The sequence below is a fragment of the Bombina bombina genome, chromosome 10, assembly GCF_027579735.1.
Source record: "Bombina bombina isolate aBomBom1 chromosome 10, aBomBom1.pri, whole genome shotgun sequence".
In the NCBI taxonomy this organism is placed as follows: Eukaryota; Metazoa; Chordata; class Amphibia; order Anura; family Bombinatoridae; genus Bombina; species Bombina bombina.
Genome location: NC_069508.1, coordinates 61,357,300 through 61,374,204, shown reverse-complemented (window position 1 = coordinate 61,374,204; position 16,905 = coordinate 61,357,300). Strand labels below are relative to the sequence as shown.

At 38.4% G+C, this 16,905-nt stretch overlaps 1 protein-coding gene across 1 annotated transcript in view; it reads right to left on the bottom strand.

The window, feature by feature from the left end:
* LOC128641456 (cyclic AMP-dependent transcription factor ATF-6 alpha) overlaps positions 1-10,256 on the bottom strand; it is a 351,342-nt gene extending 341,086 nt beyond the window's left edge. Inside the window, exon 1 of the mRNA XM_053694096.1 lies at positions 10,101-10,256. Within this exon, the coding sequence (XP_053550071.1) occupies positions 10,101-10,197 (97 nt within the window). The 5' untranslated portion in view covers positions 10,198-10,256. The remainder of the gene's footprint in view (positions 1-10,100) is intronic.
* Between the last annotated feature and the right edge of the window lie 6,649 nt (positions 10,257-16,905).

Here is a 16,905-nt window from a genome sequence, read left to right as displayed (position 1 = left end):
ATGCACTAGCTTGATTGACAGCTAGAACGCAGAGCGTACCCATCAATCAGTGTCCCGCTAAACAGCCTCTTTTTAACACTTGTTTGAAACTGCTGACAAAGGCTGTACAATTCCAAATTATGTCTCTTAAATAGTTACTGTTGGAATTTGTGATCAAAGCACAGCGACCAAAATCAAGCAACAAAGTTTGAAATAAGTTTGAAAACTTCTGTATAACGGATTAATATTTCAGGAGTTCCATCTACCATTACAGAATTAGAAATGTATCTAAACAAATATATGTTTACTCTCTAACAAGTTCATTATATTGGGAGACTTATACAAGAACCATCCCTTGCTTGTTAAAGGGACAGTCAACACCAGAATTATTGTTGTTTAAAAAAAGATAGATAATCCCTTTATTACTCATTCCCCAGTTTTGCATAACCAACACAGTTATATTAATATACTTTTTACCTCTGTAATTACCTTGTATCTATGCCTCTGCAAACTGCCCGGTTATTTCAGTTCTTTTGACAGACTTGCATGTTAGCCAATCAGTGCTGACTCCTAGGTAACTTCACGTGCGTGAGCTCAGTTATCTATATGACACACATGAACTAACGTCCTCTATTGGTGGAAAACTGTCAAAACGCATTTAAATTAGAGGCTGCCTTCAAGGTCTAAGAAATTAGCATATGAGCCTGCCTAGGTTTAGCTTTCAACTAAGACTACCAAGAGAACAAAGCAAAATTGGTGATAAAAGTAAATTGGAAAGTTGTTTAAAATTACATTTTACAGTTCCAAATGATATTGTGCCCTCCTTTGTAGTTACATATTTGTAGGCAGTCATATGTTATGAGGTGTGGTCACTTTAAGAAATTAGCATAAATTGATAACCTGTCCAATGGCTGCTTAGCAGCCCCTTTTTAAAGTTGGTTGGCTCAGTACTATGTACGTCTATGAATACGGCACCACCCCGAAACGAGTAAGACCAGTCAGCCGGAATTATTACCCCGTTATGAACTTTTAATCTGAATGGAATAAAGATTTGTTTTTATCCCAAGCTGATTGAGACTGACTCCGGATTTCCTTTTTAATATTTAAAATTACATTCTCTGAATCATGAAAGTTTATTTTGGACTAGGCTGTCCCTTCAATGAGCGGTTATTTTGCACAATTATCTTCTGGTATTTGGAACAGCATGAATTAGCATTCATAAGAAAACAATGACTTTGTTTGGGTAAACAATAGGGGAAAATACAAGGAATTGCCCTATCGACTATAACTACTAATGCTTTCATCCACTAATTGCGCTTGCATTTCGCTCTCACACATTTAGAGGCTTGGGGATCAGGATTGCCACCTCAGCCATGTTTTCCTGGACACTTATGAGTTATTCATGTTGCAGGGTGTGCAGAGAGGAACATGAATAGTGCTGTCCAGGATCACTATGCGTGTGCTGTCCAGTGGTGCATTTCATGTTCCCCTCTGTACACCCTGCAGCATGTGTAACTCATAAGTGTCCAGGAAACATAGCTGAGTTAGCAACTCTATTGGAAATGTGAACAAATACTATTAGGTACAACATCTACAGGTGTAATGAATAATGTTATACTGCCCCCTAGTGTCCGGGTCCCTCTCTCGTCCTACTTCCTGTTCCATCCTGTAACCCAATGCTCTCCTTATTCGGACCTGGCTCACTTAACCCCAACCCTGGTTCCCTGCCTTCCTCTACTTAGTTCAAGCTATCTGCTCAATCTCTTTCCTATAATAAATACAGATATCACAACTCTAAATAACCTTTCAGTAAAGTATGAAATAATGTAGAAAAGAAATAAAATACGTGGTCTACTTGGCTTGGTCACTGTAAAAGAGAAGATGATATGTCCCCCTCTTCCACTCTATGAAACCTGTTTACCACTTATCCTACCAGTTCGGCCTATACATAGCCCCAAGCACCTACACACAGCTGCTTACAATACCAGAGTCAAACCCTCTAAACTTCTGGCACCTCCATAAACAGCCTTTAACCCGTGTAATGATGTAAAAACATTGTACACTGCCTCTGAGACAAAGCTGACATTAGCAGCACCCGCACAGCCACTTATTTAGACAACGCACACACATGGGACTCCTCTGAGGTGGTGAAGAGAAATCACCCCAAACTCGCTCGCTCAGGGTGATTGACAGACCCTTCTCTCGTGTGATTGGTTGCGAGATAAGGGCGGGCATTAAGACTCATCGGAGAGAAAGTACTGTTTTCCGGTATGCTGGGTTTTGCATCAGTAAACAAGATTAACAATGCAGGAATTTAGTTTCTATTAGCAGAAAAGTGTCTAAGCAGCTAATTTCATCTTCTTCAATGGGATTTTAAAGGACCAGTCAATGCAGTAGATTTGCATGATCAACAAATGCAAGATAAGAAGACAATGCAATATCACATAGTCTGAACTTCAAATGAGTAGTAGATTTTTGTTAAATAAATTGCAAAGTTATGTCTGTTTCCACTCCCCCTGTATCATGTGACAGCCATCAGCCAATCACAAATGCATATACGTATATGCAGTGCATTCTTGCACATGCTCAGTAGGAGTTGACTCAAAAAGTGTAAATATAAAAAAAAAAAAAAAATTGGAAAGTTGTTTAAAATTGCATGCTGTATCTAAATCTTAAAGTTTAATTTTGACTTGAGTGTCCCTTTAAAGGGACATGAAAGCCAAACATTTTTTTTTCACGATTCAGATAGAGCACACAATTATAAACAGCATTCCAATATACTTCTATTCTCTAATTTGCTTCATTCTTTAAATATCCTTTGTAGTTGCAGTGTGCATGGGTGAGCCAATAACAAGGCATCTATGTCAGCAGCTACTGAGCTATTAAGTTCTGCTTTTCAATAAAGGATACCAAGAGAATGAAGAAAATTAGATAATAGAAGTAAATTGGAAAGTTGTTTAAAATTGTATATTCCTTCTAAATCACTGGTTTTCAAACCTGTCTTCGGGCCTCCCTAACAGGCCACATTTTGAGGTTATCTGAACTGGAGCACAGGTGAAATAATCAGCTGATTAGTAACCATGGTTATTTTACCTGCTCTCATCCAAGGCTATCCTGAAAACCTGGACCGTTGGGGATGCCTGAGGACAGGTTTGAAAACCAGTGTTCTAAATCAAAGGAAAAACAAATTGGGTTTCATGTCCCTTTAACAGTTATCGCACTGTAAATAGTAAAACCACTAAGTGACAAGGTTTTAAATCAGTTACACATAGCTGCAGAGTATCTGTAGCATTCTGTTGCAGCTATGTGTGTAACTATGTATAACATTGATATAAACTTTGCTGCCATAGAGTATCTGTAGCATTCTGTTGCAGCTATGTGTGTAACTATGTATAACATTGATATAAACTTTGTTGCATACACTGATACCAGATGGCTAAAGTTAAGTGCACGCTCATGAGCTCACCTAGTATTACATTTTAACAAAAGGATACAAGAGAATTAAAGGAACACTGAACCCAAATGTTTTCATTCGTGATTCAGATAGAGCAGCAATTTTAAGCGACTTTCTAATTTACTCCTATTATCAAATTTTCTTCGTTCTCTTCCTATCTTTATTTGAAAAAGAAGGCATCTAAGCTTTTTTTTTTTTAGGTCAGTACTCTGGACAGCACTTTTTTATTGGTGGATGAATTTATCCACCAATCAGCAAGAACAACCAAGGTTGTTCACCAAAAATGGGTCGGCATCTAAACTTACATTCTTGCATTTCAAATAAAGATAGCAAGAGAATGAATACAAATTGATAATAGGAGTAAATTAGAAAATTGCATACTCTATCTGAATCATGAAAGAAAAAAATTGGGTTCAGTTTCCCTTTAAGCAAAACTGATAACAGAAGCAAATTGGAAAGTTGCTTGAAATTCTATGCCCTATACAATCCATTGAAGTTTAATTGTTACTTTACCGTCCCTTTAAATGTATATTTATATCATATTAAAAAAAAAAGTTTTAATGTCCCTTTGCAGGTGCTGGTCACAAGGACAGATCCCATGCTATTTTTGACCTTACAGCCACAGTAAAGGAACATTTAGCAGATAACACAATTAGTTCACCTTGTTAATAGTTAACTCATTCAGTTTAAAAGGGACCGTCTACACCAGAATGTTTGTTGTTTAAAAAAGGCATCCCTTTATTACCCAGTTTTGCATAACCATCACTGTTATATTAATATACTTTTTACCTCTGTGATTACCTTGTATCTAAGCCTCTGCAAACTGCCCCCTTATTTCAGTTCTTTTGACAGACTTGCATTTTTAGCCAATCAGTGCCGACTCCTAGGAGCTTCACGTGCCTGAGCTTAATGTTATCTATATGAAACACATGAACTAACACCCTCTAGTGGTGAAAAACTGTCAAAATGCTTTCAGATTAGAGGCGGCCTTCAAGGTCTAAGAAATTAGCATATGAACCTCCTAGATTTAGCTTTCAACTAAGAATACCAAAAGAACAAAGCAAGATTGGTAATAAAAGTAAATTGAAAAGTTGTCTAAAATTACACGCCCTATTTAAATCATGAACTTTTTTTTTTTTAACTTTACTGTCCCTTTAAGCGTGTGAGAATACAGGAGACTTTAGAACAAAAATGAGAGTGCCATTTGCTGTGCAGTAGACGCATTTTTTTGCTACTCGCTTGCATGCAAAACAAACATCCTTGTATGGCTCCTATAAAAATGATGAGCCTAGCTTTCAACCCATGTGTTACAGCCTTTTTAAATCTAATTTTATTGAGCTGCAACAACTAATCGATAAAATCGATTATTAAAATAGTTGCCAACAAATCTCATAATCGAATAGTTGGTTTACACATGGCTCCAGCGCATGGTATTGTATTTTATGGTTATGCCCTTAGCCTAAAGGACGTCTACAGATGTTTACTTTTCACTTTTTCAGGACAGTACAAGTTTATTTTTAGGTTTACAATTACTCCTGGCTTATGTGCAACGCAGAAATAATAGGAGTCATCATTTGGATCGTTAATATTAAATCAGGTGATTTGGGCCTTTGCATTGCATGATATATCGCCAAACTTGTGATTTACACCTAGCTCTAGATTGGTGGGAGTTGTTGGAATTGATGTGCAGTGTGCACTATTATCTGTTTGCACAATTATTAGCGGATTGCTTGCTATTGCTGATTATATGTACTGTATAGATAAATGTTTAAGGCTTTGTCCTGTTATTGATATATAGTCCTTAGCACTTTTGACTTTTTTTGTTTTTTTATATTTTTAATTAATTGTAATATGTACCAAATTTAACCTCTATAAGTATATATCTGTTATTTTAAGAGCAGACTAGATATTTTTTTCCCTAACCTTATAGCTGGTTATTTACCATTGCATATAGATATTCAAGATATTTTTATGTTAGAATGAAGTCCGGACTTATTTTAAGAGGCCCCTTGCCAAAGAAGAAAACCCTTTGCCTTGGTGGAGACAGAGTTAAGATAAAAAGCCCACCTTGGTGAAATCGACAAAACCCTATGCATCTCAGGCACCTAAACACCATGTGAGCGTCTCTCTTTTCTGCTGCAGGCAAAATAGCTTGCATAAAGAGAGTCAGCCTCAGCCAGGAGATTGTGGACATGTTGACATTTTTGTATTTTAATGCAACGTTTCTGAAAGAGTGAATAACAGAATGTTATAAACAGTAATAATTTACAGTACCTCTTTTTAGTTCTACCTCTTGAAACCATTCATGGTTTTCTTTCGCTTAATTATAAAAATTTGCTCTGCTTCTTAAAAAGTGGACAAACAGTTGTCGTTTAATGTAAAGTTTTAATCTGAAGTTTATATTTGTAACACTCAGTATGTGGATTTTATTTAAGAGATATAGGAATTATTATTTTTTTTTGTATCCGATTAATAAAAAAAAATAATCGGCCGATTAATCGATTATGAAAATAATAGTTAGAAATGTTAGAAAATTATAGGGCTGCAACTAACATTTAGCGAGAAAAACACATTTGGCTGAAATTTAGATTGTACTAATTTTTAAAATGACTCAGAAATGTTAAATTGACCCGGGTTTATCTAAAATGTAGAAATTATTGTGATCTTGAATAGCTAATTCCATTTTAATACATACGGCAGTTACATTTACATTTTAGATCTGTCAGATTTATCATTGTCTGGACAGAGAAGGTTTACAAGTAATGAGCTTGTGCACCTGGGATTTAAAATTTCTGGACTGCATTCCCTACCCCTATTTATCATTGCACAATTTGGTGCTCCTGCAACACTACCCCAGCTCTTACACAACCAATCACACAAGAGTATGGCTTGTCAATCGCCCTGGTCAGATCAGTCTAGTGAGAGCTGTTAATTTGCCTTAAAGGAACAGTCTAGTCAAAATTAAACTTTCATGATCCAGATAGAGAATGCATTTTTAAGCAACTTTCAAATACTCTTATTATCAATTTATCTTTGTTCTATTGGTATCTTTATTTGAAAAAGCAGGAATGTAAGCATAGGAGCCGGCCCATTTTTGGTTCAGCACCTGGGTAGCGCTTGCCAATTGGTGGTGGCTAAATGTAGCCACCAATCAGCAAGCACTACCCAGGTGCTGAACCAAAAACGGGCCTGCTCCTAAACTTACATTAAAATAAAGAAAGCAAGAGAACGAAGAAAAATTAATAGGAGTAATTTGTAAAGTTGCTTAAAATTGCAAGCTCTATTGAAATTATGAAAGTTTATTTTTGACTAGACTATCCCTTTAAGAAGCAGCAATCTACAAAGATTCATCATAAATAGAAGTTCCAGGTTTGCAAATCTAGCCTGCAACCAATTCACCTTTTGATAAATCTGCCGTATAGTTTTAGGTATAGTTTTAGGGGCACTGGCCCCTAATCTTGGATTATTTTATAAAGTGTTCTCCCTATGGTCTATTCAGTGGGTGAACCACTGCTAAAATTTAAGCCAATATTAAAAAGGGACATTCCAGTCAAAATATAAATGCACATAGATTTATTGCATCTTTAAATAGAAAATATTTGCATTATACATGTATTGGCAAAAATGCTTCTAGTAAAAGTTATCACTGTTTTAGTGTTCAAATTTTTCTCTGCATGTGAAGCATATTATCACTGCACCCAGATTTTAAAAAATGCAGCTGCTCAGGTCATCAGTGGGGCCTGTATCATGTCATCAATTAACAAATTAAGTCATTACCAGATGGTACAAGCACCTTAGGCTCTCCGAATAAGTGTTGTGTTTAAAATGCTGGTGCACAGCGCATACTTAAATACACTTTTGATACAGCTATAGCTTTTATTAGAAGCCTTTTTGCTAATGCATATTACATTTTGTATTAATGATATTACAAAATTACTTCTGTTCAATACCGAAATGCACCTATGTGGTTTCCAATTTTGGAAGCAATATCCCTTTAAGCTGCAATTAGCCAAAGGGATAGTCTAGTCAAAAATAAACATTCATGATTCAGATATAGCAGCAATTTAAAGCAACTTTCTAATTTACTCCTATTATCATTTTTTCTTCGTTCTCTTGGTATCTTTATTTTAAAAAGTTAGAAGTAAGCTTAGGAGCCGGTCCATTTTTGGTTCAGACCTGGGTAGCGCTTGCTGATTGGATGGCTACATTTAGACACCAATCACTAAGCACTACCCAGTGCTAAACCAAAAGTGGGCCGGCTTCCAAGCTTAAATTCTAGCTTTTTTTTAAAAAAAGATACCAAAAGAACAAAAAAAATTGATAATAGGAGTAAATCTTCTTCTTGATTTAAAATCGAAGTTTCTCAAATGCAAATGATTCCACTGTAACACAAATACATAACCCTCTTTACAGAAAATAAACTTTCAAGATGATAGTTATATTGTTGTAATCATTGTGCGCAATAATGTCATTTTTATGTATACATAAGGTTGTATGCAATGTATTTGTAACATTATAAAAAATGAAAAACTAATAAAAAAAGTATTTAAAATTAAAGCAATGTATGTTAAATTATGTAATTAATCTGTGCTTTGGACAATTTAAGTAACGAAAAATGTTATAATCTTTTTATTTAAATTAATTTTTTTATTTTTTTTTTTAAATAAAATGCTTTTTGAGAGGAAAAAAAAAATCGAAAGATAGTTATGAAGATAGCTTCTATTTAAAGATACATTATAATCCAAATGTTATTCATCCTGAGATATATATTAGTTTTTAATTATATAACACAATGCTGTATATTCATGCTGTAAGGTTTTGTTTTTTTTTGCTAAATTAATTCCAATAACAATGTCATGCTCTCCCAAAGGTTTCTATCAAATTATTTTGGACAATTTTTCAATCTTGTAGATATTATCACATATTATTAGTTTTGTAGTTCTCAAAACTATGCATTTGCGTCTGCAGAAATAACTTGCCCCTTCTACACACTAAAATGTAATAAAATTAACATACAGAGTTGATAAATGGACCTTAAAAGGGACATAATCATGAAAGAGAACTTTTGGGTTTCAGATAGAGCATACAATTTGCAGATTTCAGATTTACTTCTATTATCAGATTTGTTTCATTCTCTTGGAATCCTTTGTTGAAGGAGAGTAATGTTGTACTGGGGCCTAGCTGAATTACATTGGGTGAAACAGTGACAAGCAGCTAGCTCACAGTAGTGAATAGCTTCTGAGCCTACCCATGCAGGCGTTTCAACAATGGATACCAAGAGAACAAAGCAAATTAGATAAGGGAAGTTCATGCATGTTCTTTCTGTATCATGAAAGTTTAAAAGGGACACAAAACCCATTTTTTTTCCTTTCTTTCATGATTCAGATAGAGCATGCAAATTTTAAGCAACTTTCTAATTTACTCCTATTTTTCTTTGTTCTCTTGCTATCTTTATTTGAAAAAGGAGGAATGTAAGCATAGGAGCTGGTCTATTTTTGGTTCAGCACCTGGGTAGCGCCTGCTAATTGGTGGCTACATTTAGCCATGAGTTTGGCAAGTGACCCAGTGAGTGCGTAAGTAGTATAGTTTCATTATTTATTTTACCCCCTTTTTCTGTAACTTAAAAGGACAGTAAACACCTCGCAATTACAACATTTTTCTGCAGTATTTCAACAGATTAACATAATCGGCAAAGTATGAATGTTATGATTCAGATAGAACATGCAATTTTAAGCAACTTTCTAATTTACTCCCATCATCAATTTTTCTTCGTTCTCTTGGTATCTTTATTTGAAAAGCAGGAATGTAAGCTTAAGAGACAGACTATTTTTGATTCAGCACTAACTGATTGGTAGTTAAATGTAGCCATCAATCAGCAAGCGCTACCCAGGGCGAAGGAGGCCTTCAAGGGGTTAGAAATTAGCATATGAGCCTACTTAGGCTTAGCTTTCAACAAAGATACATAAATACATATATGTAGAATAATGTAAAAGAATTTAGGAGCCCAGGCTCATGTAATTTGTCAAGTTTTGTAAAATAACCAGTGACCAGCTATAAATACACATTAGGTCATGTTCTGTCACACTGTGACATTATGGTATTAAGTGACAAATATTTGACCCAAAAGCCAGAATACTTAGAAACAATGTGTAGTACTCAGTCATAATGTATAATACAGAGCACCACACAGTAAAATGGTTGAGGTCAGACTGTGTGACATTTAGAAAAAAACATATACAATATATGACACCCAGCAACACTATACAATAGTCAACACCACAGTATACCATATACTTTATGATACACGTTTACTGTATATAGGCAGATACTCCTTGCATACTATTTAAGACAAAAAACTCTGTGATCACCCTTCATTATGTATATAATTTAAAAATAGGCAGCTACATGGTATATGACAGTCATACTGCATGATGCTCATTAATAGTATAAGGCAGGTTTATATAACACTATATAAATGAGTAGCTATATACTGTAGCAATAGGGAGGGAGTTACACTGCTTATAACACTGTTTATAATAATACATAACCATATTAAAACTATAGGACACATTACATCACACTGAACAACACTAGATGACCTGGTGCTCCACTATGTGTAGTACTCAGTAACACTATACAGAGAGATGTCAAACTATACAGCACTCACCCCAGTGAAGCCCATCAAGGGTTGCACTACCCCCGCCTGGCCCAGGTCCCCGACCCAATTCCCCTCTTGGGTTCCAGCTCTGAAGATCGGCTGCCATGATCAACTACTTCCGCACTGACTGCTAAATACACGTCCTTCTTCTCTAAGCAACACCATTGGCTCGTACGGCGGCCGAGTAGGAACAAAAACCTGCTAACGCGAAAGAACAAAAACCAGCATGTGTAACTTACTGTAAGATACAACACGTAAAGGATACGCCTACTAAGCGAGAGCTGGTTGGTGATTGGTTATTGGCAACTTCTTTTATAAATGTAAATATATTGAGCCATGTGACTTACTATCTACGTCCCATATAAATTAGTTATGTATTGAGTTGATGTAGTGGTGTTCCCTAATTCCTTAGATAGGGTTTATGATTGGGCAAATATATTTCAAATACGGACACTGATGAATTTAAACTATGGTTAGTAAAATCCCTGTTTTCCCCATAGACTTTTCCCAGCCAGCACTTACACATGAACTGTGCTCACCTACATGTAGACGGTATCCTCAGCCTATATATTTGTATGAGTTTCTGTACGTTTTATACATGTGTAACTGTTTACTGTACACAGAGATTTTAAAGGGACAGTAAACATTGTGTAATTTAATACATATATTAGGGTTGCCACCTGTCCCTTAAAATACAGAACACTTATAAGTTACACATGCTGCAGGGTGTGCAGGGAGGAATATGAATAATACTGTCCAGAAACACAATACATGTTCCTCCCTGCACACCCTGCAGCATGTGTAACTCATAAGTGTCCAGGAAAACATGGCTGAGGTTGCAACCCTACATATAATAATAATAAATAACTGATAATAATAATACATAATTCTGCACTAATTATGTAACAAAAGGATAGCCTTGTGTTTGAAAAAAAATGTATAGTAAATAAGTAATTCGGCTGCTAATCTTATAACTACCTCATGTAAAGCCGTCTTGCGTATCACAGGCTTAAAGTGAATGTAAATTTTCTCTACTTTGAACGTTTATCTTATTTGCTTTTTGGTGTACAATTCAAACCGCCACTTTTTTTTTTTTTTTAAATGTAAAATAAATATTATACTTTTATTACCAATTTGGTCCGTTTTATGGACCAGCTCCTCCCATCCACAACTTCCTGATTTTGTTCCATGTTACATATACAGCGGTCCCACCCGCTGTTTACGTAGAGGAAATGCGCGCTCCCGGCTATCGGCACATCTGCGCATGCGTTACACGCCAATGTAATTGTATAGTAACATAGTATTCAATGAATGAAAACATTCATTGAATACTATCGTTGAAGACAGTACAGCAGCGATCGAGCCAGCCCCTGTATGATCGCTACATACCTTGCGATCCAAAATTGGGGAATAAATTACTAAGACCCAAAATCGTTGAAGAGCGCATGCGCAAAATGTGAACGCGTGTCTGAGATCAGTATTAGAACAGCGCTCTAATGCAAGCACATTACGGACGCATGACGTAGAGAAAAAGTTTTGGTCCCCTCGTGGTGGATTCACTGATTGGTTGACAAGATCGAGCCTACTATGTCAATCAATCATCAAACATGGCGGGCGGAGGATTAAAAGTACGATCACAGCTATCTAAATACAAAATACTCGGTAAATACAAATTTATTACAAAAATCATCAATTAAAGTATACCTATTTTCAAATACATTTTAATGCTGTGTTTAGCAGCCAGAATGACTTTACATTCACTTTAATATCTAATCACAGCGAGCCTGATAGCGCCATTCAGCTACATGTAGAGTACTCCCACGCTATGTAAAGCAGCCAACACAACAGCATTACCTAGTTTGAGTGCGTTAAATGCAGTTGAATGGCGTGATCAGGCTCACTGTAATTAGACAGTGAGCCCGTGGTGCACAGAAGAGAAAAGATAAGTATAGTATTAGCTGCCAAATTACTTATAGCACCAACAAACTTACAAACAGTAGATTATTCCTGAATTTATTCAATGCCTGTGGAGCAGAGGTGACTGCAATCCTCTCCAGTATCCAAATGTATGAATCCACAGCACCAAAACTTATTGAGAATATTTAGAAATGTATTCTTATAACTAGTACAAACAAAAACAAAGTTTCTGGAGCCATTCCCTTTATCAATCCCTAATGTTCACACTGCACAGCCTTAAAGGAATAGTCTAGTCAAAATTAAACTTTCACAATTCAGATAGAGCAGGCAATTTTAAGCAACTTTCTAATTTACTCCTATTATCATTTTTTCTTTGTGCTCTTGATATCTTTATTTGAAAAAGCAGGAATTTAAATAGGAACCGGTGTTATATAGAAAACTCCAAGACATTGAAAACTCCAAGATTACGTCTGTCATGAGATGCAGGACATATGCAGGACACAGCAGTGTTGGTACAACTCTATTTTATTACAGAGCATAGAAACATACATCTGGTCTTGTTGATTTCACTAAATGCGACACAGACAACCAGACTTAAGCCCCGCCCACAGTGACCTCACTTGCTGCTCTCATCACATCTTCCCCCCTTTTCAAAGGGCGAAGCATACATTTGAATATAACAAATAACATTGTATACAAACAGAGTATACAACAACATTTTTGAATAGTATATAACAAATAGGTTACAGAAAATACAAACAACATAAATTACATCCTGACTTGAACATCGGGGTAGACTACCCTATTCCACAGTGACCATGGGATTATTCTGCCCATACTTCCGGTCACTGTTCTAACTAAAGTTAGTCCCGATATCAGGCTGGAATTTTCACCACTCTTCCGCTTGATGTAACTCTGCATGAACTGTCCTCTGATACAAAAGAAGGTGAATGAGATTCCGCTGGAGGCAAAGACATATCCCCACTGTGATCTTGCTGAGGGGAAGGCACCCCTTTTAAAACAGGGGATCCCACCAGCGGTGGCACTGAGGCATCCAGTTCCAAACTCTCAGGTACAGGCTGAAGATGTTTTCGGTTACGGCGTGTAACCGTCCCTCCCTCAGTAAGGACTACATAAGACCTTGGTTCTGGAGAGCTTCCACTTACCGTAGCAGGCGTCTTCCATTTCTTCTCATCATCCAGTTTAACTCTGACACTTTGCCCCGCATTTAGCTCCTGCAAGGGCCTGACAGAATGTCTCCTGTTGTAGAAGAAACAATAGCCCTTTTTGGCCTCTTCATCCCTCCTAAGGACTTTGTCCCGAGGAACAGAGCCAGTCGGCTTGAAGACACCCACTGAGGGTAAGGTGGTGCGAATCTGGCGTCCTAGCATCAGCTGTGCCGGGCTAAACCCGGTGGCTTGAATGGGCGTCGCCCTATAGGACAAGAGGGCCAGGTACAGCTCAGATTGCTTTAAAATTAACTTTGTTGTTTGAACTGCCCTTTCAGCCATCCCGTTGGCCTGCGGGTAATGTGAACTTGACGTGGAATGTACAAAATCATATTCCCTGCTGAAAGCACTGAACTCTGTAGAAGCGTACTGCATGCCGTTATCACTCACCAGCTCTATTGGAATGCCCCACTGGGTGAACAAGCTCTTAAGACGAATGATAACGGCTTGACTTGTGATATCATTCAAAGGTGCAATTTCCAAATACCTGGAATAGTAGTCGATCACAACTAGGAACTTCATCCCGTGCAGTTCACACAAATCAGCAGCTATTTTCTGCCACGGGCCCGCAGGCAGCAGAGTAGAAATCAAGGGCCCCCTTCTCTGGGGAGCCGGCGTTCCCGGCAAAAGGCACATTTAGACACGTGATTTGCAATGTCGGAGCTGATCCCAGGCCACCACACAGCTGTAGCTGCCCTTTCTCTGCACTTTGTAATGCCTTAGTGACCATCGTGAATCCTGTTTAACATCTCCTTCCTCATACTGACAGGAATAACGATGCAGTCTTGGAACAGCACCAACCCCTCCAGCTCTGTGAGCTGCGACCTCTCTGACTGGTAAGAACTTAAAGACATCCAGGCTGCCCGGCTCTCTTATAACCTCTTGCAGATCTGTGTCCAAATATGTCTCTTTCTTTATTTCTTCCAGTTTCCTTGAGGAAATGGACTTTGAGGCCAGAACTGAATCAACATACACTTTCACATCAGATTCGGTTGAAGACTCTTCAGCAGCAGCCAGCGGGAGCCTGGATAGTGTATCTGCCACAACCAGTTGTTTCCCCGGCTCATGCACTGCCTGAACATTGAACCTGAGTAGTCTGATTAGAAGTCTCTGGCATCTTAAGGGTGTTTTGTCGATATCGTAGGAGTTGATTAGAGGGACTAGCGGTTTATGATCAGTCTCCAGACTAAATTTCTCTAAACCTACAAGGTAACACTGAAAGCGCTCACAGGCCCAAACTGCAGCCAGGCACTCTTTCTCAATTTGAGCGTATTTTGACTCAGCAGCCGTCAGTGTGCGTGAACAGTAGGCAATGGGCTGTAGTTTATTTTCATTTAACTGCAGGAGAGCAGCCCCTAACCCATAACTGCCTGCATCAGCACTAACCACAGTCTATTTGGAAGGATCGTAGAACCCCAGCACTGGGGCAGACCCCAGCAGGGACTTGGCCTGCATAAAAGATTTTTCCTGTGAAGGTCCCCAGACCCAGGCAACGTCTTTCTTTAGAAGGAACTTGCCCACATAATTTACAAGGCCCAATATTTGTCTCAGCTCATGTACATCAGAAGGACTTTTCATCTGTTCAATAGCACAAATTTTCTCGGGGTCTGGTTTGATGCCATCCTCATTGATGAAATGTCCAAAGTAACATAATTCAGTTTTCCTAAAATGGCATTTTTCTTTATTTAACTTCAGCCCAGACTCTTTGATAGCCTGCAGCACACAACTTAAACGCTGATCATGTTCCTCCACCGTAGACCCATACACTAGAATGTCGTCCATGACGACTGCCGTGCCATGTGGTCTCTTAGGAGAGAACTCATTTCCCTTTGAAAGATTTCAGGAGCAGAGGATATCCCGAAGGGGAGTCTGCAAAAGCAAAACCAACCTACCGGTGTAATAAAGGTAGTCAGTTTGCGGCAATTCGGATCTAGAGGGATCTGCCAAAAGCCGCTAGAACGGTCCAATGTAGAAAAGAACTTCGCCCCAGTTAATTTCGGAGCTATGTCTTCTAATGTCGGCAGCACAAATCTCTCTCTCTTCACTGCCTCATTCAACCTTTTCAGGTCCACACAGATGCGCACCTTTCCGTTTTTCTTTGCAACAGGAACAATGGGGGCACACCAGTCAGTTGCTTCAACAACCTCTTCAATAACCCCCATAGTCTTCTCCACTTGAGGCATGAGTGGGAACGGAATTCTACGGGGAGTAGAAATGCTGTATGGGACTGCGTCAATTTTAAGTGATATATGGACTGGCTTGGAATTCAGTAGGCCCAATTCACCAAACATATCTTCAGAGATCTCATTCACTCTGGCTACTAGGCCCAAGCCACAGGCTGCTTTTCTGCTCAATAAATTGCTAACACACTGACCTCAAATCACATGCACCCACATGGTGAATTTCCTTTGCTTGTACTCGCAGCTGGCAAGAAATTTCCCCGCACAATCAATGCGGCCACCAGGACTATGGACATTTGTAGTAACCTTCGCTAGGTGGGGCTGTCGAGGCAGTTTCATAAATGCAGCGAGAGACATTACAGTGATATCTGCTCCTGTGTCAATTTTAAAATCAACTTTGGCTCCCATTACAGTAAAAGTAACCTTCCAATCTTCCTCTGAACTTGGCCGTTCAACAACAGACCCCACAAAAGACACTTCCTGACCCTCCTGGTCACTATCCACCTGCATCTCCTTAATGTATTCAGTTTTACACACCACTTCAAAATGGCCCATTCTGTTACATTTTCTGCATCTTTTATCTTTGGCCGGGCATATAACACTCTGATCATGGGCCCGGTAGCACCGTGTGCATCGGGCATGTTGCGCCCATCCACTTCTAGGCCTTTCCAGTACTTTAGATCTACCGCTCACACTGTGCCTTTCACTAGCAGTTTTCCTGAACTATTGCACTTCATCCACAATACTCTCAGACCTCAGATCAGCACTTTGCTTTTTCACCAGTTCACTCTGGCGGGCCATCCTAATAGCCCCATCTAATGTTAAATCAGGCTCTAACTGCAGCTTCAGTGAGACTTCATCATCTGCAATTCCAATAACTATTCTGTCTCTGATTTGCTCTTCTTTAGCAACACCAAACTCACAGAATTCAGCTAGTTCATACAGGCTGCGCACAAATGACTCCACAGATTCTCCCACACGCTGATTACGTTTGTGAAAACAAGCTCTCTCATGAATCACATTTCTTTTGGGCACAAAGTGGGCACTAAGTTTATCCATAACTATATCAAAGTTAAATTCTTCCCCTTCTTGGAAAGTAAAAGCATTGAACACTGGCTCCACATCTTTCCCCATAGAGTAGAAAAGAGAATTAACTTGTACTTCACCACTCTCCTTGTTCAGTTTGGAAGCAATCCTGAAGTGCTGAAACCGCTGACACCATGTGGGCCAAGCTGCAGGCTGAGAGAAGTTAAAAGGCTCAGGTGGGGTAAACTTTGACATCGTCATCGATCAGGAACAGAAGCGCAGGCAAGAACTTCTGACACCATGTCATGAGATGCAGGACATATGCAGGACACAGCAGTGTTGGTACAACTCTATTTTATTACAGAGCATAGAAACATACATCTGGTCTTGTTGATTTCACTAACTAACTGCGACACAGACAACCAGACTTAAGCCCCGCCCACAAACAGTGACCTCACTTCC